Below are 27,204 nucleotides of genomic sequence, written 5' to 3'. Positions count from 1 at the left end.
CACCCACCGACCACGCAGGCAACCTAGGGGTCATCCTCGACTCCTCCCTCTCCATGACTAAACAGGTCAACGCCGTCTCCTTCTCCTACTTCAACGCCCTCCGCATGCTCCGCAGGATCTACAAGTGGATTCCCACTGAAACGAGAAGAACGGTCACCCAGGCCCTCGTTAGCAGCAGGTGGGACTACGGAAACGTCCTCTACGCAGGAGCCTCGGCCAAACTCCTGAGATGGCTCCAACGCATCCAGAACGCCTCTGCACGCCTGATCCTTGACATCCCTCGCCGCAGCCACATCACCCTTCCTGAGAGACCTGCACTGGCTCCCGGTCAACAAGAGGATAACCTTCAAGCTCCTCACCCACGCACACAAGGCACTCAACAACACCGGACTAACGTACCTCAACAGACGACTCAGCTTCTACACCCCCACATGCCAGCTTCGCTCTGCTGACTTCACCCTCGCCACAGTCCCCGCTTCTGAAGAGCGTCCTCCGGCGGCAGATCGTTCTCCCACCGTGCCGCCAAGACCTGGAACACCCCCCCCATCCACCTACGGTAGACCCAAGATCTGCTAACCTATAGAAAACTCCTCAAGGCCTGACTTTTCGAGCAGTAGCAGCATTCCCCACCCCAGCGCCTTGAGACCCTCATGGGTGAGTACTGCGCTTTACAAATTATATGATTGATTGATTGATTGAAAGTAATTATAAAGTATAAACAAAAAACGTGGCACCGAAGGGAACTAGCTTGGACATACTGCCGGTGGGAGAGCAAACTGCAGTTCCTCAAAATGAAGTTAACCCATGGCCTACATTCGCTGACCTACTACCCTGTGCTATATACTGTAGTGGGGGGAAGTACAACGTGAAAGGCACAACAGACTAATGAATGAAGAGAGGTGGATGAAAGGCCCTATATTTAAGTATAGTATACATAGTTTAATGAAATCAAATGGTCTTGGCTAACACCAGATCTAAAACAAGAATTTATTGTACCTCATTATCAAAGGCCCCACTGAAGATCTGCATTAGGCTATGAAATTCAGGAAAACAAAGCAGGTACCAGTTCACCGTTATGGTGTTAGCGGAGCACACACGTGATATTTACATTTACAACTTTATCTCACATTAACAAAAGGCATATAAACAAATGATGTTAAAAGCTCTCAGGAAATATTAGGTTTGGATAACCTGCTAAATTGTTCACTTTGTATGTGATTGCAGCTACTCTAGTGTGTGTGGATTCTGTATTGGTTTTGTCTACACTAATGGGTCGATTCCGATCTCGGTCAGAAGTGCTCGGAATCGGGTTCGGAATTGCCTAAACCGATCTGGAGCCCTTGTTTCCAACCGAGTTGTTCACAGTTCCGAACGACCAAGTACGATGCCTGTAAAGCCTTAGCACTGACCAATTCGATTATGGAAGGCATTCAAAGAGATAGAGCCCTCCGGAGCCGATTCGTGCAGCTCTTTATACTAGGTTTTCCAAGTGAGCAAGTATGATTAACGATTTGGGCAGCCTTTTCGATTCAGTTTGCCCGGATCTAAAAGGCTTCCGGAATCGGATTTTGGGCCCCCCTTCACCCGGGGCCCTCCGAATCAGGCCCGTGGGGGTACCCATGGGCCTCCTTTATCCAGCTACGCACTGTGTGTTGGGCACCATGGGGTGCCCGCCACAGGGTGCACGTGTTTCCCCACAAACACCCCTTTTTTGCAATGGGATCCCGTGTACGTGTTTGGTTCACAGGCTCCCATAGAGTTCAATTCGAGTACGAGCGAACCGTGTCCGTCACTATATGGATGCATCAGAATTGGTAGCACAGACTCCCGGAACGCAATTTGCTTGGAAAGCTCTCCGGAACCGAGTCATTTGGAGGGCCTTCCTAACGGGATCGGAATCAGACCCTAATTATGTGCCCACTGTATTAGTCAAAGGAAATCCATGACAAGTGTTACTGTACTGTTTTTGTAGGCAATGGCACTAACGAGCCACTTAGTGGTGGGTGGCACAGTAGAAACAACAATTGGGAAGGCAGCAGACTTTATTCAGCAGCACCTGTCCTCTTCTCATTGATACTTAGGCTTGCAGTTGTCTCAAGACCGTTGGCATATTTACAAGCCCATATCGCCTCCGCAACATAAAGTTTCAGGATGTTTTGGTGACGATAGGGGCTTTGCCTTATTTACAAGGCAGCGTTAAGCCACTTAACGTGGTTTAATGCTGCCTTGTAAATAAGGCACCCTTTCACACTATACATAGCGAGAAATGGGAGGGCAATGAGTGATGCTGTGGGTGTTCCACCGCAACACCCATTGATTTTGATGCTGCCCCATATTTACAAGGGTGGCGTAAATATCGGGCAGCACCAAAATTAAGACCAGGGGAAACCTGGTCTTACCCTGGCAAAACAAGAAGAAATGTTTAATTTCTCCTTGTTTTTGCTGTTTCCATGTGTGCTGCACAACGCAGCACACATCGAAAGAGCGAAACGCCAATTATTGTTTATGTGCTGGAAGTTGTCCTTTCCAGCACATAAACAATCTTTAAATGACATTTTGTAACTTTTATGTGTAATGCATTAAGCAGCATACACAGAAGTTATAAACAAACTTGCCCTGCAACGCAGACACCCTTGCCCTACGGTGCAAGGGTACCTGCGTTAGCGCTAGGCTGCAAAATTTAGCACCAGCGCTGGCGAACCGCAGGGGTGCACCATATTGTTGTAAATATGGTGCAGCCCTGCGTTTCTAAAGTGACAGAGCTTGTCGTTTGCCTTCTTGACTTGATGATACCCTTCACCACTTTGCCCCCTTGTGTCAGTCAATCAGTCGGAAAGAGCCACCCACTGAAGGGTCAGGGAGCCTACCGGTGAAACATCTGGATGCATAGCAACTAAATTCTGTACCATGCCTGATGCACTCAAAGACACGGCAAGTGGTCTGCCAACACAAGCCCAAGGCACTGTATGGTATCAGATGCCCAGTGATGAAGCATTCCCTGGTTTTACTGTTGCTAGATTGTTTCCCCATATGTGATTGGCTGGGAGTACCCGAATGACCAAGATCTGACCATGCTATATATAATCGTAAAGCAGATGTCTTGTAACGGTCACTAATAACAGATTCTTCAAGAAATTCGGGATATATTGTCATTCTAACTGCACAACAGAAAATGGAGCAAATAGGACACCCCTTTTCTGTACGGACTCCTACAACTTTTGTTAATTAAAATAGCCGTTATGCCTGGTAAGAGTTAAAACGTCATATAACACGACTGACAGTTACCACAACCTAAGGTCGTCATGTGGGCTGACCAAGATGAATCACAGTCACATGGTGTAAGCTCCGAGAGGCAGTTAAAGCTGCCCTTAGCCAAACCTAAAGCTCTGCTTCTTTATAAATGTGACAAAGAGTTCATGAAGCCAAATGACATGTAAAATGTTTTGATGTTACCTACAGATCAAGAAGAAAACACTAGAAGTGACTGTCTGGGACTACGATAGATTCTCTTCCAATGACTTCCTGGGAGAAGTAAGTACCCAATATTTTCTTAGTCCTCTCGTAGATGATATAACGTTGTGAGCGCGTGCTGGAAAAGTGAAAAAGTGAAAGCGATTTGTTGATTATTACCACAACACCAGAATAAGTTACGAGGTGAAGGGCTAATTATAACACTGTCGGGGAGCTAGCCGAAAACAGACTATACTTGATTGAATCTACGTGATGGATTCACGTTAATACAATATTTATGATTTTGGCATGCATTAGTTATGTAATAAGAAGATGTACAAATTGCCTAAATGGAAAACCCTGTCATGGCTATATTTATTCATCAGTCCTGGCGTTCTTCGGTTGCTAGAGATGCAACATGGTGTGATGGATGGAGAATGAAAGTATTTAGGCAAATTGTCATTTTCACTCGTAATTACAGCCCGTGAGTTGATGAGAAAGTTGGTTGAGACTATGCAAAACTGTTGTTTATTATAACTACGCTGCACTCACAAAGCAGATCAGAGATTTGACATGAACAGCCGAAGATTATAAATGTTCTTATGAAAGGGACGGATGTCCTGAAGATTCCAGTACATATTGTGACAAGGTGCTGACCCTTTTCACGGAGCTTTGAAACCTGCTTTACATTGAGCACACATGGCTGCATATGTCTAGAGACAAAATGGCGGCAAAAGCGACTCTTGCTCCACAAATGTAGCTGCACGGTGGACTGAGCTATAGCCTTACTATTTCACTCATTTTAGGAGAGAAATCAACCATAAATGCGACGTCATGTTCAAAGCAGTTATCCATACCTCATTAATGAAGTTCGAGACTTAGATCAGATAAGTAGTCAGCATATCCCACCTCTATTCCCATGTATTCTTGACATACTCGGCAATTCTTGCGGTTGATGAACAACTGATAGTAGTTAGATCAAAGAAAATCTCTTATATCAACTCTGTTTATTCTATCTACTATCTACCTTGGCGCACACAAATACAAGGTCTCACACCTCCAAAACGTCAAAAATGCTGCCGTAAGTGGGGTATCTAGAACACAACCCAGCTTCCTCCTATCAAGCATCCTCCACTTGCTTCCTACAATGCTAGTGGTGTTCCTGGCTGTCCAAACAGTGCTTTCACATAGAAGAATGTATCGGATTCAGAACGAAAAGAAAAATTAAACGCTGGAGATCTTTTCCCGTTTGCCCACCTAAAGCCCATTTCACATCACAGGAATGTGCTATACCAGAAATAGGAAGATTCTTTCCAGTCAAATGGCATCATGCATAACACATGATGTGGGTGAACATCCCCACAAAGAAAAAGCAACTTTGCATAATAGTCTTACCTGGAGCCTGCATGTGCTAAAAAATCTTCCCCATCTTTATGTTCCTAGGCTCAAGAGAGAACGACTTGAGGGGGCCCAATCCTCTATTTTCTCCCAAGCTAAAGCGTTCCAGTAGTACTTAGGCAGTAAAAATCATTGAAACACTTTTTGTTAAAATCCCCTTATCTTGGTTTGTTTTCTTTTTTTTCACCTACCTTGTTGTTTCCACAATGAAATGTTTTTGGTATCATTGTGCTATACAATTAATAAAACATTAATAATTACAGAACTGTTGTGGTTCCTTGTGACAGGCAAACTTTGAAAAAGGTGGCATGTAAACAAATAATGCAAATTGTAACAAAGTATCACATGGATTACTTTACTCAAGATAACTTAGATGGGACAAATGCCACGTATAGGCAAACTCAAACATGTCTCTACTTTGTGTGGTGTGCACAGCAAACACAACCCTCCACAAGGGTGTTGTAATATTGACTCTAAAAGAACTATTGAAAAAATTGTGGCAAACAGTTTGTATTTTGCTCACACTTTGTCACATAAATGTTAGACATGCTGGGTCCTCTGTCTCTGAGAACCTCCACCCTCTGCCTATTGAGGGACACCTATTAAATGTACTTTTTAATATTGCCAGGTGTGTGGGCTCTATGTACCATCTCTTCATCACCAAGGGATACTAGGGTTAACTGTACACTCTTGCCATCACTATCTAGGGCCATCTCCTCCCTGAGCATTACACTAGCCAACCCCACTCCCCACCAGTGAAGGGCTCTGCCTGCTTGGGACACTTGGCATCCCCTTTGTAGTGCCCTTCTTGCTGACACTCTTGGCACTTTATAGAAACCTTCTCTTCAGACTTAGTAGCAGGGAACCATTCTTCTCCAAGAAGGGTGATAGGAATCCTGACCCTCAGAACTATTTTTGGGCCCTTTAAAGGACTCCTTGCTCTTTTTGTCCCCCCTTCTTATGTTTGGGACTGTGTTCACCTTTGTTTGATCCCCCCACATACCTCCTTGTGGACCCCGGTGCTGACCCAGTGGTCCACCTCCTTTTTAAAGTCTATGGGGTCAGTGAGACACTATCAGCAAGGTGCTGGCACAGCTCTGGAAAACAAAGACTAAGCAAAGGCTCAGTTGCAAACAAATTATGCAGTCCCTGACAATCTTTCACTGCACTGCCCTTCACCCAACCAACCATTGCAGAAAGAATCTACACAATCCACCTAGGTCGATTGGGAAATCTTTTGACTAATTTCTCTGGGGTCAGACCAAACCTTCTGATTGCGGCCTCCTTCATGGGGCTGCCCTCATCCTATCACTCCCTCCTCAGGCTAGTGGAGTGTCCGACCCCACAAAATCAAACACCAGACCTTAGGGTGTGTGGACCCTCCTCTGAGAGTGCATGGACGAATTGCTGCCACCATCACTGCTAGTGTCAACCTGTCTGGCTTTGATGTCCAGCTCTCTCGGGCTCAATTCCTGAGCCGACAACATATTTTTCTCCTCAATATTCAATTTCTTTTGGCTCTCCTCCAGCTCCATAGGACTGGCCTTTGGGTAACACCCTGCTCCTTGCCCTGGAAAGGGCCCTGATACCTGGGAGTAAGTTGTATACCTCCCCCACAGATAGCAGCCCACGGCCTCCTCTCAAACCCCGGTGCAAGTCATCCTCCACATCCAGCTCCTCCTCAGCCTCACCCTCCTCTGGGGTCTCATTTAATACAGCATTGGCTTCTGAAAAGGCTCTCAGTGCCATTTGCAGCTCCACCTTCTTGGTGGTACTCTTTACAGGAAGCTCAAATTCCATGCAGAAGTCCCTGAGTGTAACCCTCAAGATTGGCCAGTTCAAACTACATTCTGGCAGGTGCAAATGCAGAACCACCAATCAGACATATGATTTAGAGTGAAAACTTAAATGTCAATGAGGGAGAATTGAAAAATTAAAAATGCAAATTGCTAATGGGGATTAGAGACAATTGATCTGAATTGGTCTAGATATGGATAGTTGTGTACACCAATTTTCTGTAAGGTACTCCACAAAAATAAGTTGTATCCTCACTGCTGATCACCATTGTTAGAAGTGGAGTTTCGGGTTGGCTAAGGAATACACCCAAGCCAGCAGAACCCACTCTAGTCAACGTGAGCTAGACACAATAAAGATAACCTGTGGTCACCCTCTATTAGCTTGGCACAAAGCAGTCCGGCTTATCTCAAGAGGCAATGTGTAAAGTATTTGTGCTTGTAACCAAAGAAGACGGCCAAGAGCAAAGGGCTACTGACTGTCTGACGTTATAGTGTCTGGCACCTCAAAGGTTTGTTAATAAAACCCCCACACACCAACCTGGTTGGTGTCATGCTTCATCATCGGTTCGCAGCCGGGTAGCAGAGTGCTACCCAGCTGTGCTACGACACCTGTTTAAAATGGAGCGGGTTTTGAGGTGTAGTGAGTGTGATGAAGTGAGTGAAAAACTATAAAAATACCTACAGACTGCTACCCGTTAGTTTATTCTTGGTGGTCTGTGGTATGGTTAAAAAGGCAAGAGAGTGGATAATATGCTACAAGTCCTATGTGTAGCTGTTTTTGTCCTCAGATGGTCAACATGTTTCAGCCCGTTAGAGAAATATTTGGGCTTTCTTCAGGACCTCTCTAATCAAAGTGGGTGACGTGAAAAAAAGTGAGTGGCAAAAAATTACCACATGATTAGCATTTTAACACTCTCACTAATGAGTGCTTTGCATGCATAGAGGACTGACCGTATGTGGTCCTCTCAAAATGTAGAATACATTGGTCCGGTATTAGGCTGGCTTACCTTGTCCTTGGTATAGGGGGAAAAAAATGCGCCTCTTTCCTACCACATATTTTCGTGGTGGAGGTTCCCGCCGTTACACCTGATGAAGGGTCCCCGTGGAGAAGCTCCACGGGGACCCTTTATCAGGTGTAACGGAGTGAGGGTTTTATTAACAAACCTTTGAGGTGCCAGACACTATAATGTCAGACATGTCAGACAGTCATAGCCCTTTGCTCTAGGCCGTCTTCTTTGGTTACAAATATATACAGGTACAAGGACGGGCGTCCGATAGTCCTAGCTCTCTACCTTTGGTTTTGAAGTAAAGTATTTGTGCAACACAATGTTTACTGTAACACAGTGACAACACCACAAAAAAACTTCACACTAGTGTAGAACAATAAAGATTTTTTATCTGGTTAAAATAAGACCAAATGAAAATCTAATCAATACTTCTCAAGTTATACTTAACTAAAGCAGGTAAGCAATTATAGTGCTTTAGAACACCTGCTTCTTTTAGGGCCATTACAGTCATTTTAGTCCAAGAACAACTGTCTCCACTAGGGGATAGGAAACAAGAATGTCCCAGTGAGGGAGCAGACAAGCAGGGCTCTGACAATCCTGGAGTTAGTGGGCTGTTGCACAACGAGTGACACAGTGTTCCAAAGGCATTCCTGGCTGTCCATAATACACCGATCGACAGCCAGGACTGAATCACCCTGCAGAACCTAAGCTCCGACTGGACTTAAGGGAGTGTTGGTCTCCTGGCTCAGGGCTGGTCACACGTCAAGCTCCCTGAGCTGGGAGGTGGTCTGCCAACAGTCGGCCGGGCTGGCGGTATGAATGCAAACAATCCCGGTGGCCCTAGTGAAATCAAAATGACCCAATGCAGCAAACTCGCTCACAGCTGGCCCCACCCTCCTGAGGGAAGCTTTGACTGGTGCTATGTCATGAAGGGAATCTCTGGTTATCAAGGCGACACGGTGTTATAAATGGAGGTCTCTAGTTGGCAGAGGTAGGTACCTTTGTCCAAATAGGGACCCATGCTAGTCAGAATAAAGGGAATACACTTCTAATATAAACCCTTCTCACCCCTTTGGTAGCTTGGCACAAGCAGACAGGCTTATCTCAGAGCCAATGTGTAAGCCTTTTGTGAACACATCCAGGAATAAAGTGAAAGCACTACAAATGGATACCGCACCAGTTTAGAAAAATAAGTAATCTTTATCTAGACCAAAACAAGACCACACAACAAAAATCCACTCTACAGCATTAAAAATAAGGCTTTCAAATGGTATAAATAGTTCAGTTCAATGCAAGTTGTAAATGTGACACTTTTGTCACAAACTACCTTGGATGTGTCATGCAAAACAAACAAATTGGCCACAGGGAAAGTGGTGCATTGGTTCCTTACACACTGGGAAGGTGATGCGTCAATTCCTTGCTTCGGGGGAGGTGATGCGTTGATTCCTTATTGCAGCGCAGGGGAGGTGATGCGTCTGTTTCTTACTGCGTCCCCCAACGATGCGACAAACTTTGCGCCTCGATGCAATGCTATGATCCAGTATGATGCATGAACTTGTGCAACCCCACTGCAGGCCTTGCATCAAAATCAGTAAGTCGGTCCCATACTTCGGCGATTGGAGCACTTGACACAGCGTGCAGTGATTTCTCGAGCAGTGGCAGGCTCTGCTACGGGTTCTTCGGCGACGCAGCGGAAAACGGGTGCAACTGTGTCTCACTTCTTCCACGTTGCGTCGATTTTCCAGCTCCCTGCGGAAAACAGTTCTCCAGAGGCCCGAAACAACATCAGGCACGTCTTGCAGGTCAGAACTCCCAGCAGGGCAGTTCATGGGAGCTGGTGGTGAAGTCTTTGTGTCCCTGAGACTTCACCACCTCAGGGAGGCAAGCTCAGTTTCAAGTCCTTGGAGATCTTCCTCAAGATGACACAGCAAACAGCAAGTCCTTTTCTACTTTCCTTGGCAGCAAGCCGCCACTGCAGGCCAAAACCAGACAGCAAGCAGCACAGGGGCAGTATTCCTCCTCAGCTTATCCAGCTCTTCTCCTTGGCAAAGGTTCCTCTTGATTACCCAGAAGTGATCTAAAAGTCTGAGGTCTGGGCCCCTCTTTTTATACACCAAACTCCTTTGTTCTCTGAAGGCAGAGAGTGTCTGCACCCAGCCGAAACCAGTTCAGTCCTCTGAACTGGTGCAGCTTCTGGCAGGAGGTGGAGACAGCATTGTTAAAGGCAGACCAGGCCCATTCAGGTGAAAGGAAATCTCCTCCCCCTATTCTAAATGCAGCCGAGGTCTACTCAGCCCAGCCCTGACTCCTCAGACCTCTCCAGCCCCTGTCATCCAAACGTCAGACATGCAATACACAAACCTAGAAAAGGCACACTGGATAGATAGGCAGAAAATACCTTCTTTCTAAAAGTGGAATTTTCAAACACAGAAAGAAAAAGTCACCCTCACCAAAAGATGCATTTTAACATTCTGAGTTCAGGCCTACTAAACCTTATTTTTCTACCTTGTTCCCAGAGCCAGTTATGTTTATAAAATGTTATAAACGAACTCCCAATTCTGTCCTATGGGAACAGGTAGCGGTGAAATAGTAAAAAAACATAATTGGCAGTATTTCACTATCAGGACATGCCACACACATCAGAGCATTTCACATACAATGCACCCTGCCACAGGGGTAACTTGGGCCTACCTTAGGGGTGACTAATATGTAGAAAAGGGAAGGTTTAGGGCCTGGCAAGTGTGTGTACTTACCAAGTCGACATGGCAGTCCCAGACTACACACAGGCTCTACAATGACAGGCCAGAGTTACATTTTACAGGCTGCCTCTGTGGCTGGCAAAATGAGTGCTGCAGCCCAATTAGCAGCATTTGATTTACAGGTCCTGGGCACACACAGGGCACTATGTTATGTTATGTTATGTTATGTTATTGCATCTTATATAGCGCGCAGCTGCCCCAGCAAAGGGGCGTCGCGGCGCTTCCAGCTACGAAGTAAAACACACACAACAACCTGAAACCGTTTCAGCTGCTATAAACTAAATTAAAGGAAAGAGAATGGTTTTAACAGCTTTCCTAAAGGCGAGTAGACAATCTGTGCCGCAAATCTGTTCAGGCAAAGAATTCCACAACCTAGCTGAAATGTAACGGAAGGACCGGCCTCCCGCACGGCTGCGCTTAACCCGCGGGACAACAACCAGCTGCTGCCCCGCCGAACACAGCCTGCGGAGGGAACATATGGAACAAGCAAGTTACTCAGCAAGTTGGGGCTAGCAAGTTTCACTATCGTAAAAGAAAGGCACAGTGCCTTAAATTGAATACGCTTCTCCATAGGAAGCCAATACAGCCTCCGGATGGTGCCAGCAGCAGAACAGAATTGCGGGAGACCTGCCAGGACTCTGGCTGCGGCCTTTTGGACACATTGCGTCCGAAGAATTTCAGCCTTATTTGCCCCAAGTAAAAGAGAACTGGCATAGTCCAGGCAAGAGAGAATGGTCGCCTGTACAACCAGCTGACGTGTGGCGGGATCGAAAAACTTCAAAAGGGGCTTAAGACCCAGCAAAAGGCTGAAACATGAGCCTGACACTTTCCTGGTGTGATCCTGAAAGCTAAGAGATGAGTCCATCTACACCCCAAGATTTTTGACCAGAGTCTTTGGCGTTGGGACATCGGCCAAAACATTTGGCCACCACTGCTCACTCCACAGGATAGCGTTCTTCCCGACCAACAAAACCTCAGTTTTGTTGGCATTAAGTTGCAGGCAATTAGTAGCCATCCATTCGGCTACAGTCGCCATTCCATCTCTAAACATAGAGGCATTCGGGGAAGACCCTTCAACCAAGGTGACAACCAGCTGCGTATCGTCGGCATATGAGACCATAACAAGGTCCCATTGCCTGGCGACAACTGCCAAAGGCTGGACGTAAAGATTGAACAACGACGGGCTCAAGGCCGAGCCCTGGGGTACCCCCTGGTTAATGGAATGGACCTGAGAGAGAAACGGGGGAGCGGACACTCCAAACGATCTTTCGATCAGAAAGGATCTAAACCATTCTAGAGCCGACCCGATCACTCCAGCTTCCTCTAGCCGCTGTAGCAGGATGTCATGCGAAACCGTGTCAGAGGCGGCTTTGAGATCTAACAGGATCAGTGCCGCACTTTGACCAGCATCAAGAATGGACCGCAGATGCTCAGTAGTGGCCAGGAGAGCAGTCTCCGTACTGTGGCCCGGTCGAAACCCATTCTGAGATATATCCAAGATGTTATTAGATTTCAGGAACTGAATAAGCACGTTGTTGACTTGTGCCTCTGCAACCTTAGCCACCCAAGGGAGAAGAGGAATGGGTGTAAAGTTTTCCGGTTTGGAAGAATCCAATGTAGGTTTTTTAAGAATGGGGGAAACCCAAGCCTGTTTCCACAGTGCAGGAACAATAGCAGTCGAAAAGGAGGAATTAACTATTTGACAGAGTGGAGCCCGAAAATTAGAGATTGAATCTCTGAACTGCATTGGCCTCAAAGGGTCAGCAGGAGAGCCAGTTTTAATTTTACCACTCAGCCGAGTGAACTCCTCCTGAGGCATACAAGGGATGGTTGCCAAGGTCGGCCGCGACCCAGTGCCGGGGAGCAAAGGGATGGAATGATTAGAGACTAAAGGAAAAGATTGATAGATGGCGCGAACCTTTTCCACAAAAAAGGTGGCTAAATCGTCACACTGCTATGCCGACGATATATCAGACACAGTAGCTTTCCTAGACCTAAGGTCTTTAAGAATCTTAAAAATACATTTTGCTGGGTTAGGGCTCAACTTGATTTCGCTAGCATAGTGTGCAGCACGAGCTTTACAGATGGCTTTAAGGTGTTGCTTGATGTTAGTGAGATAGCATAGCTTTTTCTCGGAGTCATAATCCCTTCTCCACTCCCGTTTGGCTTTTTCACATGCTTTCCTTAACATAGTCAAGGAGTCATTGTACCCAGGGCTAGTAGTGGAAGATCGCCCCTTAAACCATTTAGCAGGGATCAAGGAGTCAAGACAATGTTTTATCCAGTCACAGAACGAGCCATAATCGGACTCAGAATCATGTAACTTCCCAAAGGGTTGACAGCGAGGAAATCATGAAACTCCTCTAGCTTCAACTTACGCCATGGGCGTTTAAAGACCGGCTTTACGATATCTGAATTACGAGGCTCAGTGAGCGGGACCGTCATTACAACAAAAGCATGGTCAGTCCAACCCATATGTAGAAAGGTAGGGCCGAATTCGACCAAGAACCCCTCAGTATTTGCCCGGCGTTAGCCGCCTCTCATACCATTCGAGATTACCAAACAAAGAGGCAGGCGCTGGAGACAGAAGGCAGGAAACAGGAGTTTATTCCGACGGAGCAGAACACGTCAAATCAGACAACAGGATATCTTCTCGAGGTGCTCTAGACGCATCCTTGAAGCCTGGCCTCTTATACACAGGTTTATTGCTTTATTACATAAAACACATTCTTGTCAATACTTTGATGTACGGAAAGGCATCCTCGGAATCCCCGCTCCAAACCCGTTCCCACACATATTTACAGCAAAAGTCCCCACCCTGATCTCAGTAGGTGATGACTATCGCGCAGCTGTATATCCCGCCGGCTCCCGGAATGTGTGCGGCTGATCGGATCTCATGGGGTGGGGGCTTTTATCAGTCATAGATTCTTTGAAGAGGGACAGCTTCCTACTGTAAGGGGAAATAAACTGTATCCGCAGGGCTGGGTGATGGCCTGGGATCGGGCGGGACAATCGGGCACAGAGGAAGGGGGTTCATCAAAGGATGCGTGATCATAAGAGGGACGGAGGGGGGTGTTAGTCGGGTACGGGATGTGGCTCCGAGGCAGGGCCGCGCTGAAGGGGTGGTTTATGGTCCAAGCATGTGAGAACGTGGGCTGTCAGCGCGCGGGGATGCTGGCGGGGTCAGAGAGGGAGAGAGAGAGACGCGCTGGCTATCGGCAGTGGGCAGAGAGGCCATGGCATTCAAAATGACTGCTACTTACGCGCGCATTTGAGCTAAAAGGGGACAAGATGGCGCCGATAATGTTTACGTCGCAATCTAGATTTTAACAGTCCTCCCTTTTCAACATATCTAGCCAGCTTGTCAATTTATGTCTATCCCCATCATATTACGGATTTCTACATCATACACAGCTTTCATGCGTTCAGCTTCAAAGTTCGGAGACTTAGGGCAAACAAAGTTAACAAATAGTGAACACAGAGGTGGCAAGCATTGAATACCCAGGCAGAGTCCGCATATTACGACGATTGGTATCAGTACAATCATGAGCAATCTCCATCCCCAGTCCTTTACAGCACTCCAGAACCAACTCCCGAGCGACCATCCTTCTTGTTCCTGATGAACTTCTGAGGGGAGTCTGTGGAGGTGTTCGATGCCTTGTAAACGGAGGGTGAATTGTCTGCTATGTAGGTACAACAGCTGGACCCGATGATACGACATGCTCCTCCACGGTCCGCCAGAACCACATCTAGAACAAGGCGGTTTTGAAGAGCCACCAGACGGACCGCCTGAAGCTCGGCTGTATTGTTTGTGAGGATACCAGCTGTAATGTTCATTGTTGTCTCGACTGCCTGGGATAAATGCCGAATGGCACGACTGTTCGCCATCGGACCCCAGAGTGGAACAAGTCCTTTCATTGCATCCAAGAATTGTGCTCCAGTGGAGTCGGCCTGCTCGATGTCCTTTGATCGTCTCTGTCGGTGATGGTTTGCCGGAGTCACATAGTTTGGAGGAAGGATGAAGGCTATGTAGCAGGTACCTCCCCAGCCCTTTGGGAGCCAGGTTTAGGCTTTTGTACCACAGACGAAGTACATGTTTGGGGAGGTGACAAAAGAGGGTGGGTCGGTTGAGTACAAAGTTCTGGTGATGCGGCAAGTGCTGTGGCCCACCATTTGTGTCCCATGGCCTGTGATGCATACGAGGCCCGAGACATTGACGACAGATAGGGCCACAGTCAGGGTGGCAGCTGTTCGTTTTCGGAGGTAGGAGAAGGTGGGTCTGGCTGGATTGTTGAATATTTGCATCTCCACCATTTCTTTAGCGGGGATGTCCATGTGAACAGAGGCATTGGAGGATAGAGGGCAAAAAGGAGCAGCAGCTCTCCCGGTTTTGTTCAGCCAGACTCCATGGTAAAAGTGTGACATAGTTTCGCTGGAAGTGGCATTGTCTCTGTAGCTCTCTTGCAAGAGGATCAGCCAGGCAAGGCAGGAGCCATGAACAGAGAAAGGTGAAGGGATGAAGGGGATGGAATGTCCGGTGGCATGTGGTATCAACCCAAAGATCCAGCAATTCGTGGCATTTGCAGCAAGGTTGTGTTGGTGCAGCAACTGTACGAAGGAGTTGTTCCAGAACTCCTTGCGCCTTTCTTGGATTTGAGGTGAAAGAGAGACCAGGTAGTGTTCTTTCATGGTGGTAGGCTGTGCAGTCGTTAGAAATGTCTTATGCGCCGGTGTGTTCTCTTCCACGATCCAGAAGGTAGTCATGAGGAGGTATCATCCTTCTGCACGCGTGCATTGCCGTCCCTCCAGAACCCCGAATACATCAAACTATTTATTTTATCCATAGAACCTCGCTAGATTAAAGTTGGTTTGTATTCGATGAAGACGTCTCTCCTATCAACCCCTAGAGGGAGCTTCGACAAATAGCAGAGGATTTTTCGAACAGAACCCCGAATACATCCAAATATTTATTTTATCCATAGAACCTCGCTAGACAGAGGATGGTTTATATTCGATGAAGACGTCTCTCCTATCAACCCCTACAGGGAGCTTCGACATATAGCAGAGTAAATCCCTAACAGAACCCCCAATACATCGAAATATTTATTATTTTTTCAACAGAACCTTGCTATATAAAAGATGTTTTTACTCTATGAAGACGCCTCTCCTAACAGCCCCTAGAGGGAGCTTCGGCATAAAGCAGAATATTTTCTGACGATAGCCAATTTACGCAGTCTACGAAAGCAAATATAAGAAGATGTCAGCATATTTTGAATACGTTTACACTGTATTTCTCCTCTGATCCTAAATACAATTTAAAAAAAAAATATTCGTTTTGTTGTTTGGTGGAAAATGACGGTCTCCTGATGAAGGCTGTGGCCGAAACGCGCGTAGTGTTCCATCTCACCGCACTGCCAACGTCAATAGTCCCAATACCAACTGGTCATTTGACATTGTTTTTTGTTTTTTGTATTTGTGTCTGTATAGTCTTGTACTTTCTCTGATCATTTTGTATTTAAATTGTTATCAAATTCTTATATATAAAGAGCAAAAATATGAAAAAATAAATAGAGAATATATATTTTTATATCAGACATTTTGTGCTTTCTCTATATTGTGTGTGTATTGCTATGTAGTCCACCTTATAGACATTGGCTTATAAGAATTGATTTACTTGCTACATTCTGTTTTTCCAATTATGCCCACCATTTGTGTCCCATGGCCTGTGATGCATACGAGGCCCGAGACATTGACGACAGATAGGGCCACAGTCAGGGTGGCAGCTGTTCGTTTTCGGAGGTAGGAGAAGGTGGGTCTGGCTGGATTGTTGAATATTTGCATCTCCACCATTTCTTTAGCGGGGATGTCCATGTGAACAGAGGCATTGGAGGATAGAGGGCAAAAAGGAGCAGCAGCTCCCCCGGTTTTGTTCAGCCAGACTCCATGGTAAAAGTGTGACATAGTTTCGCTGGAAGTGGCATTGTCTCTGTAGCTCTCTTGCAAGAGGATCAGCCAGGCAAGGCAGGAGCCATGAACAGAGAAAGGTGAAGGGATGAAGGGGATGGAATGTCCGGTGGCATGTGGTATCAACCCAAAGATCCAGCAATTCGTGGCATTTGCAGCAAGGTTGTGTTGGTGCAGCAACAGTACGAAGGAGTTGTTCCAGAACTCCTTACGCCTTTCTTGGATTTGAGGTGAAAGAGAGACCAGGTAGTGTTCTTTCATGGTGGTAGGCTGTGCAGTCGTTAGAAATGTCTTATGAGCCGGTGTGTTCTCTTCCACGATCCAGAAGGTAGTCATGAGGAGGAGGTAAAAGAGAAAAGTGATAAGAAGAGCAATAGTCTTTGAGCTTTGCAAACTGTCAGTTTTCGGGTTCCTGTAGCGGGTCTTCGGATGTCCGGTCGCTTCCATCATCTTCGTATCGGGCGCTTCCATCATCTTCAAGGTGCTCAGTAGTGGGCAGAACCACAGACTTCGTTTGGTTTCTCTCCTGGCAGCCTTTGTAGTGTTAGGCCGCCGCTCTGAGAATGATAACTTAGTCAGTGGTCTACTTAACCGAAGCTCCAGCCTTTCGTCGCAGGTTATACCCTTCTCTGGATGGCACAGTGGGATCAGGGAATTTCGCCAATTCGAGTGTCTCTGTTTCAGGGTAGCAGCTCAGGGATGGTCGGTCTTTGTTCAGGAGCTCTTCCTGGGTGCTCACGTCTTCGGTCGCCGTCAGGGCCGGAGAGATTTTCTTGCAATGATGTGCATGCAGCCGATTTCGCTTCCCCTCCACTCGAAGAGCTGTTCGGGTGGTGATCAAGACTTGCCAGGGGCCTGTCCAGCGGGGTTCCAGACTCTTCTCCCGCTGGAAGTTCCGAATCAGGACGAAATCTCCAGGCTGGATGGTATGTCCGGGGCCCCTGGAAGCATCGGGGATGGCCTGCAGCACCTGATGATGAATAACAGACAGTGTTTTAGTTAGGTTATACAGGTAGTCAGACATTAGGACGTCCGGGACGTCGTGAATAGATGTCGGTTTGGGTGCGGACCAGATACTCATGGGCCGGCCGAAAACGACCTCGTAAGGGGTCAAGTGGTGTTTGGTGGGGGTGGAACGCATTGACAGCAATGCTAGGGGGAGAGCGTCTGGCCATTTTAGTCCTGTGGTAGCCACTATTTTCGCCAGTTTTAGTTTCAATGTGGCATTGTGCCGCTCGACCAGTCCAGCAGATTGGGGGTGAAAAACTGCGTGGAATTTCTGTCGTACCCCCAGTCCTTTCAGGATGAGCTGGATAACCTCGGCTACAAAATGGGGGCCATTGTCACTCCATAAAATACGGCAAAGGCCGTAGCGAGGGAAGAACTCTTTCAGTAGTACTTTTGCAGTGGCAATAGCAGTGTTGTCACGTGTCGGGTAGGCTTCCACCCATTTGCTAAAAGCGCACACAACAACAAGTACATACTTCAGTCCTTGACATCTCTCTAACTGGATATAGTCCATCTGTAGGACTTCAAATGGATGGTTGGGGACCCCAAACCCTCCCCGGGGTACGACAGTTCCTTTTCCAGGGTTGTGTTGCAGGCAGACTAGACATTGCTGGACTAATCGTTTGGCTGAGTCTGTAATTTTATCGTTACGCCAAACTCGGGAGACAAGTTCGGCCAAAGGGGCAGATCCTATGTGTGCAGGGGAATGGGCCATCGTCAGTATGGGGATCAGGTACGAGTTGGGTAGCAACCATTTGTTCGTGTCTTTTGTCCGCCAGCAGCCTTCATCATCCTTTAATCCCACCCGTGCCCATTCAGTCAATTCTTGTGGTGAGCTGGCCATTTGGATGTCCCTAATAGTTTCCGTAGCGTCCGTCCATTTTTCTGCTTGTGACCTAGTCACGTACATGCGAGTCGTCGTCCTGTTCTCGGCTGTGGTTCGGGCAGTGATGTCGGCCAGTGCATTTCCCTGTCCAATGATGTCTGTCACCTTTTTGTGTGCATTGCATTTGATTACGGCAAGTCGTTTGGGGAGGAGAACCGCTTCAGTCAGAGCGGAGACTAGATCTCCGTGCAGGATGGGCGTGCCATGAGATGTCAGAAATCCCCTCTCCTTCCATAAGAGCCCAAAATGATGAACCACCCCGAAGGCATACTGGCTGTCCGTGTAAATGTTTGCTGTCGTCCCCTTTGCTAGGATACATGCTCGTGTGAGGGCAATCAGTTCGGCCGCCTGGGCGGATCGTTGCGTGATGCGGGCGGTTTCAACTACAGTTCGGGCTGTGGTAACTGCATAGGCAGCTGAGGTGGTGCCGTCGGGGAGTTTAATGCAAGAGCCGTCTACCCATAGCTCTCCGTCAGGGTTTGGGAAGGCAGTGTCTCGGAGGTCAACTCTACTCCTAGTCTGTTCATCCGTGAGGGTCACACAGTCATGTATTGGGGGCACATCGGGGTCGTTTTCAGGCAGAGGCAGCAAGGTGGCTGGGTTCAGTGTGGTGCATCGTTTCAGCGTGATGTGAGGTGCGAGCAGTGTCAGTTCGTACCCAGTCAGTCGCGCGCTGGTCAGGTGTTGTGTCTTGGTCTGGTTTAGGAGGGTGCCAACAGCATGAGGCACTAGTACCGTGAGGGAATTCGAGAGTACGACAGCAGCAGCGGCGACTGCTCGAAGGCAGGCAGGCAAAGCTCTTGCTACAGGGTCAAGAGTGGCAGAGAAACAGGCACATGATCGTTGTTTGGGGCCAATGGACTGAGTCAGGACAGACAAAGCGCATCCCTCCCTTTCGTGAGTGTAGAGACAGAAGGGCTTCGTATGATCAGGGGTTCCTAGGACGGGCGCTGAACAAAGGGCGTCTCGTAGTTCCTTGAAGGAGGATTGACATTCAGGGGTCCAAGGGAGCGGGAAGGGGACATCTTTAGCCAGGAGGGAAAGTAGTGGTTTCACAATGAGGATGAAATTTGGCAACCATTGTCGACAGAAGGAGGTGAGGCCTACCAAAGAGCGGACTTGCTTCGGGGTTTTAGGGATAGGGGTCTCTAGAATAGCCTGTATTCGATCGGGTGTGAGCTTTCTCCCGTCTTTGGACAAGAGGTGGCCTAGGTAAGTGACTTGAGGTTGGCAGAATTGCAACTTCTTCTTGGAGACCTTGTGGCCATTTTCCGCGAGGAAGTGCAGGAGTTGGATGGTGGCTGCGACTGCAAGTGGAGTGGTGTCGGCCGCCAAAAGGATATCATCGACGTACTGTATCAACACTACTCCATCCGGCAATTGGACTGCATCCAGCTGTCTCTTGAGGGCCTGGCTGTAGATGCTTGGACTTTCAGTGTAGCCCTGGGGTGCTCTGCAAAATCTGTATGAGCGGGATTTTAAAGTGAAGCCGAAAAGGTAGCGGCTGTCCGAGTGAATGGGGATGGAGAAGAATGCGTTCTTGAGGTTGATTACCGTGAAGGTGGTGGCAGTGGAAGGAATCAGGGTCAGAATGGTGGTGATGTCTGAGACTACAGGGTACTGGGGTACAACCACTTTGTTGACTTCTCATAGGTCGATGATGAAGCGGTATGCTTTTTCATCTCCCTCACCCTGCTTCTTCACAATGGGTAGGATAGGGCTGTTGCAAACATTGCTAACTACTTCTTCTACCACTCCTGCATCTACCAGGAACTGGATGATTTTTACCAACGCCTTCTCGCCTTTGGACGATATCCGATACTGTGGGAGTTTGGGGAGTACTGCGTCCTGTCGAACAGTTATGTGTACAGGGTCTATCATCATGCGTCCTACGTCCGAGTCAGTCTTTGCCCATAGGTACAGAGGTAGGGTGTCGAGTAAGGACAAGTCAGTGTCAGTGATAGAAAACATGTGTTGTGTGCGACAAGATCTGAGCAGTGTTGGGTTGTCGTACAGAATGACTCGAACTCCGTCTTGTGAACACCTAATAGTAGCTCGAAAATGTTTCAATAAGTCAAGTCCCATAATGGCGTCGGGGGTGTTGGAGGAGAGCAAAAACGTTGTGTCAGTGGTGTTATTGTCCAAGTTAAAAGAGATCGATGTGGACAAGGGATTAGTGGAGGGCGTTCCATCAAAACCTATTGATGTCACATGTGAGCCAGACAAGGGTGCCCTGGGAATCAATCGTTTAGACAACGCAGTACGTGTTGCACCAGTATCTACCAGAAATGGAGACTTCGTACCTAGGACCTTAGCGGTGACGTAAGGGCCTTACTGGTCAACATAGAGCTCGACTGGATCCCTTCCTTGCCCTTGGAAGTCCTATGCGAAGCCGTGGGCATTGTCGCAGTCAGACTGTTGGCACTGATTCTGTCGGGGACGGTCAAACGTGTTCGGTCTACCAGGTCTGTCATCGTTGGTGTCGCTTGTGTGCCCTCGTCCCTGTCCTCTATTTCTCGGCCTGCCCGCTACGTCTCTCGTGTCTTTATTTCTGAGTGCTTCTTGCAGAACTGATACAGAAAAGGGGGTGGTGATTAACAGAGTGTCTGAATTAAGCAGACCACTCTTACCCAGTCCAAAGATCAGGGCTTGATCCATCACCGTTATTTATCTCACTGCCCCATCCCAGCTCAGAACCTGGCTATATGCAAATTAGTCTGTCCCTGGCCCAGTGCATCATGGGAACAGGGCAGACCAAACTACCAAGCCAATTCTTCACCAGAAAGGAGACAAGCTACCGGGGACCAGTTTCTGGCATTTCAGCCTCTTCGGCCCGGCTTGCTTGAATCCTGATGGAGCAGTGAGAAAGGGACTCATGTCTGAGTATACCCTGCCACACCTATAGTGGCCAAAAACGATACAGAAAAGGGGGTGGTGATGAACCGAGTGTCTGAATTAAGCAGACCACTCTTACCCAGTCCAAAGATCAGGGCTTGATCCATCACCGTTATTTATCTCACTGCCCCATCCCAGCTCAGAACCTGGCTATATGCAAATTAGTCTGTCCCTGGCCCAGTGCATCATGGGAACAGGGCAGACCAAACTACCAAGCCAATTCTTCACCAGAAAGGAGACAAGCTACCGGGGACCGGTTTCTGGCATTTCAGCCTCTTCGGCCCGGCTTGCTTGAATCCTGATGGAGCAGTGAGAAAGGGACTCATGTCTGAGTATACCCTGCCACACCTATAGTGGCCAAAAACGATACAGAAAAGGGGGTGGTGATGAACAGAGTGTCTGAATTAAGCAGACCACTCTTACCCAGTCCAAAGATCAGGGCTTGATCCATCACCGTTATTTATCTCACTGCCCCATCCCAGCTCAGAACCTGGCTATATGCAAATTAGTCTGTCCCTGGCCCAGTGCATCATGGGAACAGGGCAGACCAAACTACCAAGCCAATTCTTCACCAGAAAGGAGACAAGCTACCGGGGACCGGTTTCTGGCATTTCAGCCTCTTCGGCCCGGCTTGCTTGAATCCTGATGGAGCAGTGAGAAAGGGACTCATGTCTGAGTATACCCTGCCACACCTATAGTGGCCAAAAACGATACAGAAAAGGGGGTGGTGATGAACAGAGTGTCTGAATTAAGCAGACCACTCTTACCCAGTCCAAAGATCAGGGCTTTATCCATCACCGTTATTTATCTCACTGCCCCATCCCAGCTCAGAACCTGGCTATATGCAAATTAGTCTGTCCCTGGCCCAGTGCATCATGGGAACAGGGCAGACCAAACTACCAAGCCAATTCTTCACCAGAAAGGAGACAAGCTACCGGGGACCGGTTTCTGGCATTTCAGCCTCTTCGGCCCGGCTTGCTTGAATCCTGATGGAGCAGTGAGAAAGGGACTCATGTCTGAGTATACCCTGCCACACCTATAGTGGCCAAAAACGATACAGAAAAGGGGGTGGTGATGAACAGAGTGTCTTGTTGTAAATTATTTTGTCCACCCTAAGCGTGGAAGGGTATACTCAGATGTGAGTCCCTTGCTCATTGCACCATCAGGATTCAAGCAAGCCGGGCCGAAGACGCCTGAAATGGCAGAAACCGGTCCCCGGAAGCTTGTTTCCTTCCCAGTGTAAGAATTGGCTTTTGTAGTCTGGTCTGCCCTGTTCCCATGATGCACTGGGCCAGGGACAGACTAATTTGCATACAGCCGGGTTCTGAAACTGGGATGGTGCAATGAGCTAAAAAACGGTGTTGGATCTAGCCCTGATCTCTTGACTGGGTGAGAGTACTCTGCTTAATTCAGAGACTCTGTCCATCACCACCCCTTGTTGTAAATTATTTTGTCCACCCTAAGCGTGGAAGGGTATACTCAGATGTGAGTCCCTTGCTCATTGCACCATCAGGATTCAAGCAAGCCGGGCCGAAGACGCCTGAAATGGCAGAAACCGGTCCCCGGAAGCTTGTTTCCTTCCCAGTGTAAGAATTGGCTTTTGTAGTCTGGTCTGCCCTGTTCCCATGATGCACTGGGCCAGGGACAGACTAATTTGCATACAGCCGGGTTCTGAAACTGGGATGGTGCAATGAGCTAAAAAACGGTGTTGGATCTAGCCCTGATCTCTTGACTGGGTGAGAGTACTCTGCTTAATTCAGAGACTCTGTCCATCACCACCCCTTGTTGTAAATTATTTTGTCCACCCTAAGCGTGGAAGGGTATACTCAGATGTGAGTCCCTTGCTCATTGCACCATCAGGATTCAAGCAAGCCGGGCCGAAGACGCCTGAAATGGCAGAAACCGGTCCCCGGAAGCTTGTTTCCTTCCCAGTGTAAGAATTGGCTTTTGTAGTCTGGTCTGCCCTGTTCCCATGATGCACTGGGCCAGGGACAGACTAATTTGCATACAGCCGGGTTCTGAAACTGGGATGGTGCAATGAGCTAAAAAACAGTGTTGGATCTAGCCCTGATCTCTTGACTGGGTGAGAGTACTCTGCTTAATTCAGAGACTCTGTCCATCACCACCCCTTGTTGTAAATTATCTTGCAGAACTGGACATTGAGACTTCCAGTGGCCAAATCTTTTGCAAAACGCACACTGGTCCTCATCGAGGTCTGTTCGTGGAGCGCCGGGTGCGGGTGTGCGGTCTCTAGGGGGTGGATTTCTAGGAGCATTCGACTGGTAGTTTCCTCTATACCGTTCCCTTCCTATAGTCACCCCTTGCAACTGAGCAATCATCACCCTCTCTTTCAAGTCCTTTTTCTTCTTCTCAGTCGCTTGATCGTTCTCGTTCTTTTGTCGCTCATAGTATTGAGCCATCTGAAGGATAGCTGCGGGCTTGGAGGCCGCCCAACTACTCTCGCTAGTCTGTAGTTTCTGCGAGACTTCTGGCGTCAGGCCTTTCACATAGTTCTGGACAAACAAGTGATGTCCGGTCGCAGTGGTCATATCCTGGCCGCTGTAATCGGAGAACACCGTTTCAAACTGAGAGAAGTATTCTGATACGTCTTCCTGGGGTTTCTGGTGACAGGCCGTTACTATCGACCAGTCCACCTTCCTTTCTGGAACTAGGGTTTTTAATTTCTGCACAATCTTATCTGGTAAGTCTAGAATGGCCTTCAAAGGTTTCTGTCCCGGTTCCCGTTGTTTGTCAACATTACCGAGTTGTATCCAGGTATGTCCGAACAGCTCAAGGTGGTCGACTTTCTGGATTTGCTTCCACACATCAGCTGGCAGACATAGCCCGAAAAACAAATCGATATCCGCTAGGGTCATAATCGTTGAACCCAGAGCGGTGGCTAATTCTGTATAGAAGCCTGTGGGGTTCCTTCGCAGATCAGGCAAGGACTTTCGGAAAGTCAGGATGTCTTGCCGATCCCATGGTTGGTAAACCCAGTTTTAAACTACCCTCCCTCTCGCATCTTGGTGGTTAATATCGTCGTGTGTTCCCTGTCCTCGTGGGGGAACCCAATAGGGAGCGGCCTCCTTTATGGGCATCATCGTGTCAATTTTTTCTACTCCGGCCTCAGTTACCGCAGGAGTCGTTGTGTTAGTCTCTGGTTTCTGTTCCGTGAGGTGGCGGAAAACTTCAAGCGTACGCGTGAAGAGGTTCGTCACATCACACTCGTCCCCATCTCCGACATCAACTTTTCTATACAGAGTCGTTAGGTTTTCAGGGCCTTTTCCTTGGTAGCGGTCTTCATAGGCATTAAGGGTATGGTAACAAAGGCGTACGACAAAGTGTCGCCTGTGGCTATTGGCATATGCATGGTACATATCCGTTAAATAATCCTCACTTTCCGTTCGCACCACCAGTGTCTTTACAATCTTATCGATCCCAGCTCGTTCATCCTTACTTAATCTATTCGATCTCGCAGGGTCTTTCCTCCCAGCTTTGGTATCATCTGAAGTCGCTGCTCGTGCCGCGCTGGGTACGAGAGGTTCGGTCGGCGCAGAGGCCATGGGGACCGAGGCTCCGGCACTACTCTCGCCTGTCGGTGGGGGCTGCGGGTGCTGCGGGTGCTGCGCTAAGGGTTGGGAAGGGGCGTATGGAGGGGGCATGTAGATGATCGGGGGACCTAATAGTAAATCATCGTTCGTTCGCTGTTTCCAAGGTAGCTCGGGGTAAAGTGTAGAGGGTGTCCTGACGGGACACTGGCCTGATGATTCGGAATCTTGTTTCAGCTTGGTTTCCTCTCTCTCTTTTATTTCTTCCTTTAATTTGTTAGCGGCCAGGTGAGCTGCCTTGCGTAATTCCTTTTCTAACCTGACCTCATTTCTCTTCTTTCGCTGTTCTGTTTCTTTGCGCCACATGCCGAAGCTATCGAGCATAGTGGGTGTTGTCTTATTGTTATAAAGGGCTGTTTCCAGCGCGTTTATTTTGTCGTTATCGAAGGATCCTATCAGTGGCCACTGACTTCCCCGATCCTTTCTCGTGTATTTATGCCACAGCTTACTATAAGCCACGGTGACTAGTCCATATTTAGTAAACATGTCCTTATTAGGGGTGCCCTCCAGTGGAGCTGGATGGTTCACCTCTAATAAGCGGTCCGGGCTGAATCAACTACCAAAAAACGGGGCAAAAATAGGCATGACGTGTTACAAAGGGGACAAAAGTCTGCACTTCCTATCCTTCACTATTCACAAGGACTAAACAGAGTATTGCGACTCTGTGCTTATTTGTAAATAGAGAATAACCCAAAGAGAACCAATTCCGAACGATCAATGTTCGGACAAACAATCAATCAAATGAGGGATAAAAATAGGCACGACGTATTACAACGGGGGCAAAAGCCTGCGTTACCTACCCTTCACTATCTGCAAAGACTAAACAGAGTATGGCGACTCTGTGCTTGTTTGCAAATAGAGAATCTCTCAGAAACAATCAAATGAGTAATACTAGTATTTTCAAACAATCAATTCACAATTCGTCGTGTTACACGACCTTACCCGGACCGCATGGACAGTTTCTCGTCTTCCGCTTCCAGCGCCTGATCGTCCTCTGTTCTCCGTAATTGCTGTGGCACTCCTGATGGTTCCCAGTCAGGACCGTAGATCACTCGAGAGAGGTCTGCTCGGTGCCGGTGAAGTTCGGATGATCGGCTGCCAGACGAGGGTCTATCGGGCAGGAGCTCGTCCCGATCGTTGCAGTCGTTCACTCTGTCGTTGGGACCTCTCCCACTGGATCCACGCGTCGCTGATGGGCCCCACGTTTGGGACGCCAATTGTAGAAAGGTAGGGCCGAATTCGACCAAGAACCCCTCAGTATTTGCCCGGCATTAGCCGCCTCTCATACCATTCGAGATTACCAAACAAAGAGGCAGGCGCTGGAGACAGGAGGCAGGAAACAGGAGTTTATTCCGACGGAGCAGAACACGTCAAATCAGACAACAGGGTATCTTCTCGAGGTGCTCTAGACGCATCCTTGAGGCCTGGCCTCTTATACACAGGTTTATTGCTTTATTACATAAAACACATTCTTGTCAATACTTTGATGTACGGAAAGGCATCCTCGGAATCCCCGCTCCAAACCCGTTCCCACACATATTTACAGCAAAAGTCCCCACCCTGATCTCAGTAGGTGATGACTATCGCGCAGCTGGATATCCCGCCGGCTCCCGGAATGTGTGCGGCTGATCGGATCTCATGGGGTGGGGGCTTTTATCAGTCATAGATTCTTTGAAGAGGGACAGCTTCCTACTGTAAGGGGCAATAAACTGTATCCGCAGGGCTGGGTGATGGCCTGGGATCGGGCGGGACAATCGGACACAGAGGAAGGGGGTTCATCAAAGGATGCGTGATCATTAGAGGGACGGAGGGGGGTGTTAGTCGGGTACGGGATGTGGCTCCGAGGCAGGGCCGCGCTGAAGGGGTGGTTTATGGTCCAAGCATGTGAGAACGTGGGCTGTCAGCGCGCGGGGGATGCTGGCGGGGTCAGAGAGGGAGAGAGAGAGACGCGCTGGCTATCGGCAGTGGGCAGAGAGGCCATGGCGTTCAAAATGACTGCTACTTACGCGCGCATTTGAGCTAAAAGGGGACAAGATGGCGCCGATAATGTTTACGTCGCAATCTAGATTTTAACACATAGGTATAGGCGTCTCCACCTTAGAAAGCAAAATATTAGAAAATATAGGGTCTAATAAATGCCCAGCTATATGCGTAGAACCAGATACTAATTGGTCCAGCTGAAAAGCAGCCAAGTCTGCAAGTAATCTGCAGATTTCACTGTCATGGATTAAATAAAAATGCAAATTAAAATCCCCAAAAATACTAAAATTAGCTGAACCCATGGCGAGCGAGCTGACTGTTTCCAAGAGGGCATTTTTAAACTTGGCAGCCGGCCCCTGAGGCCGATATACAAAGAGTCCTGAAAGTGTTAAGTGAGGACTCACGGAGATTCTAAAACGGGCACATTTGCAGCCTTCGATAAGTTCCTTAGTG

At 48.0% G+C, this 27,204-nt stretch overlaps 1 protein-coding gene and 1 long non-coding RNA gene across 2 annotated transcripts in view; one reads left to right on the top strand and one right to left on the bottom strand.

The window, feature by feature from the left end:
- The window catches only part of PCLO (piccolo presynaptic cytomatrix protein), a 1,621,199-nt gene that overhangs the window by 1,240,464 nt on the left and 353,531 nt on the right, over positions 1-27,204 (top strand). The window contains exon 19 of the mRNA XM_078674179.1: positions 3,460-3,531. Coding sequence (XP_078530305.1) covers positions 3,460-3,531 — 72 coding nt within the window. The remainder of the gene's footprint in view (positions 1-3,459; positions 3,532-27,204) is intronic.
- Positions 1-27,204, bottom strand: part of LOC144815422 (uncharacterized) — a 210,661-nt gene that overhangs the window by 51,559 nt on the left and 131,898 nt on the right. The window lies entirely within an intron of this gene.

Source organism: Lissotriton helveticus, chromosome 1_1 (assembly GCF_964261635.1).
Source record: "Lissotriton helveticus chromosome 1_1, aLisHel1.1, whole genome shotgun sequence".
Lineage (NCBI taxonomy): Eukaryota > Metazoa > Chordata > Amphibia > Caudata > Salamandridae > Lissotriton > Lissotriton helveticus.
Note: the sequence above shows the minus strand (reverse complement) of the source record. Positions and strands in the feature narration are given on the sequence as shown.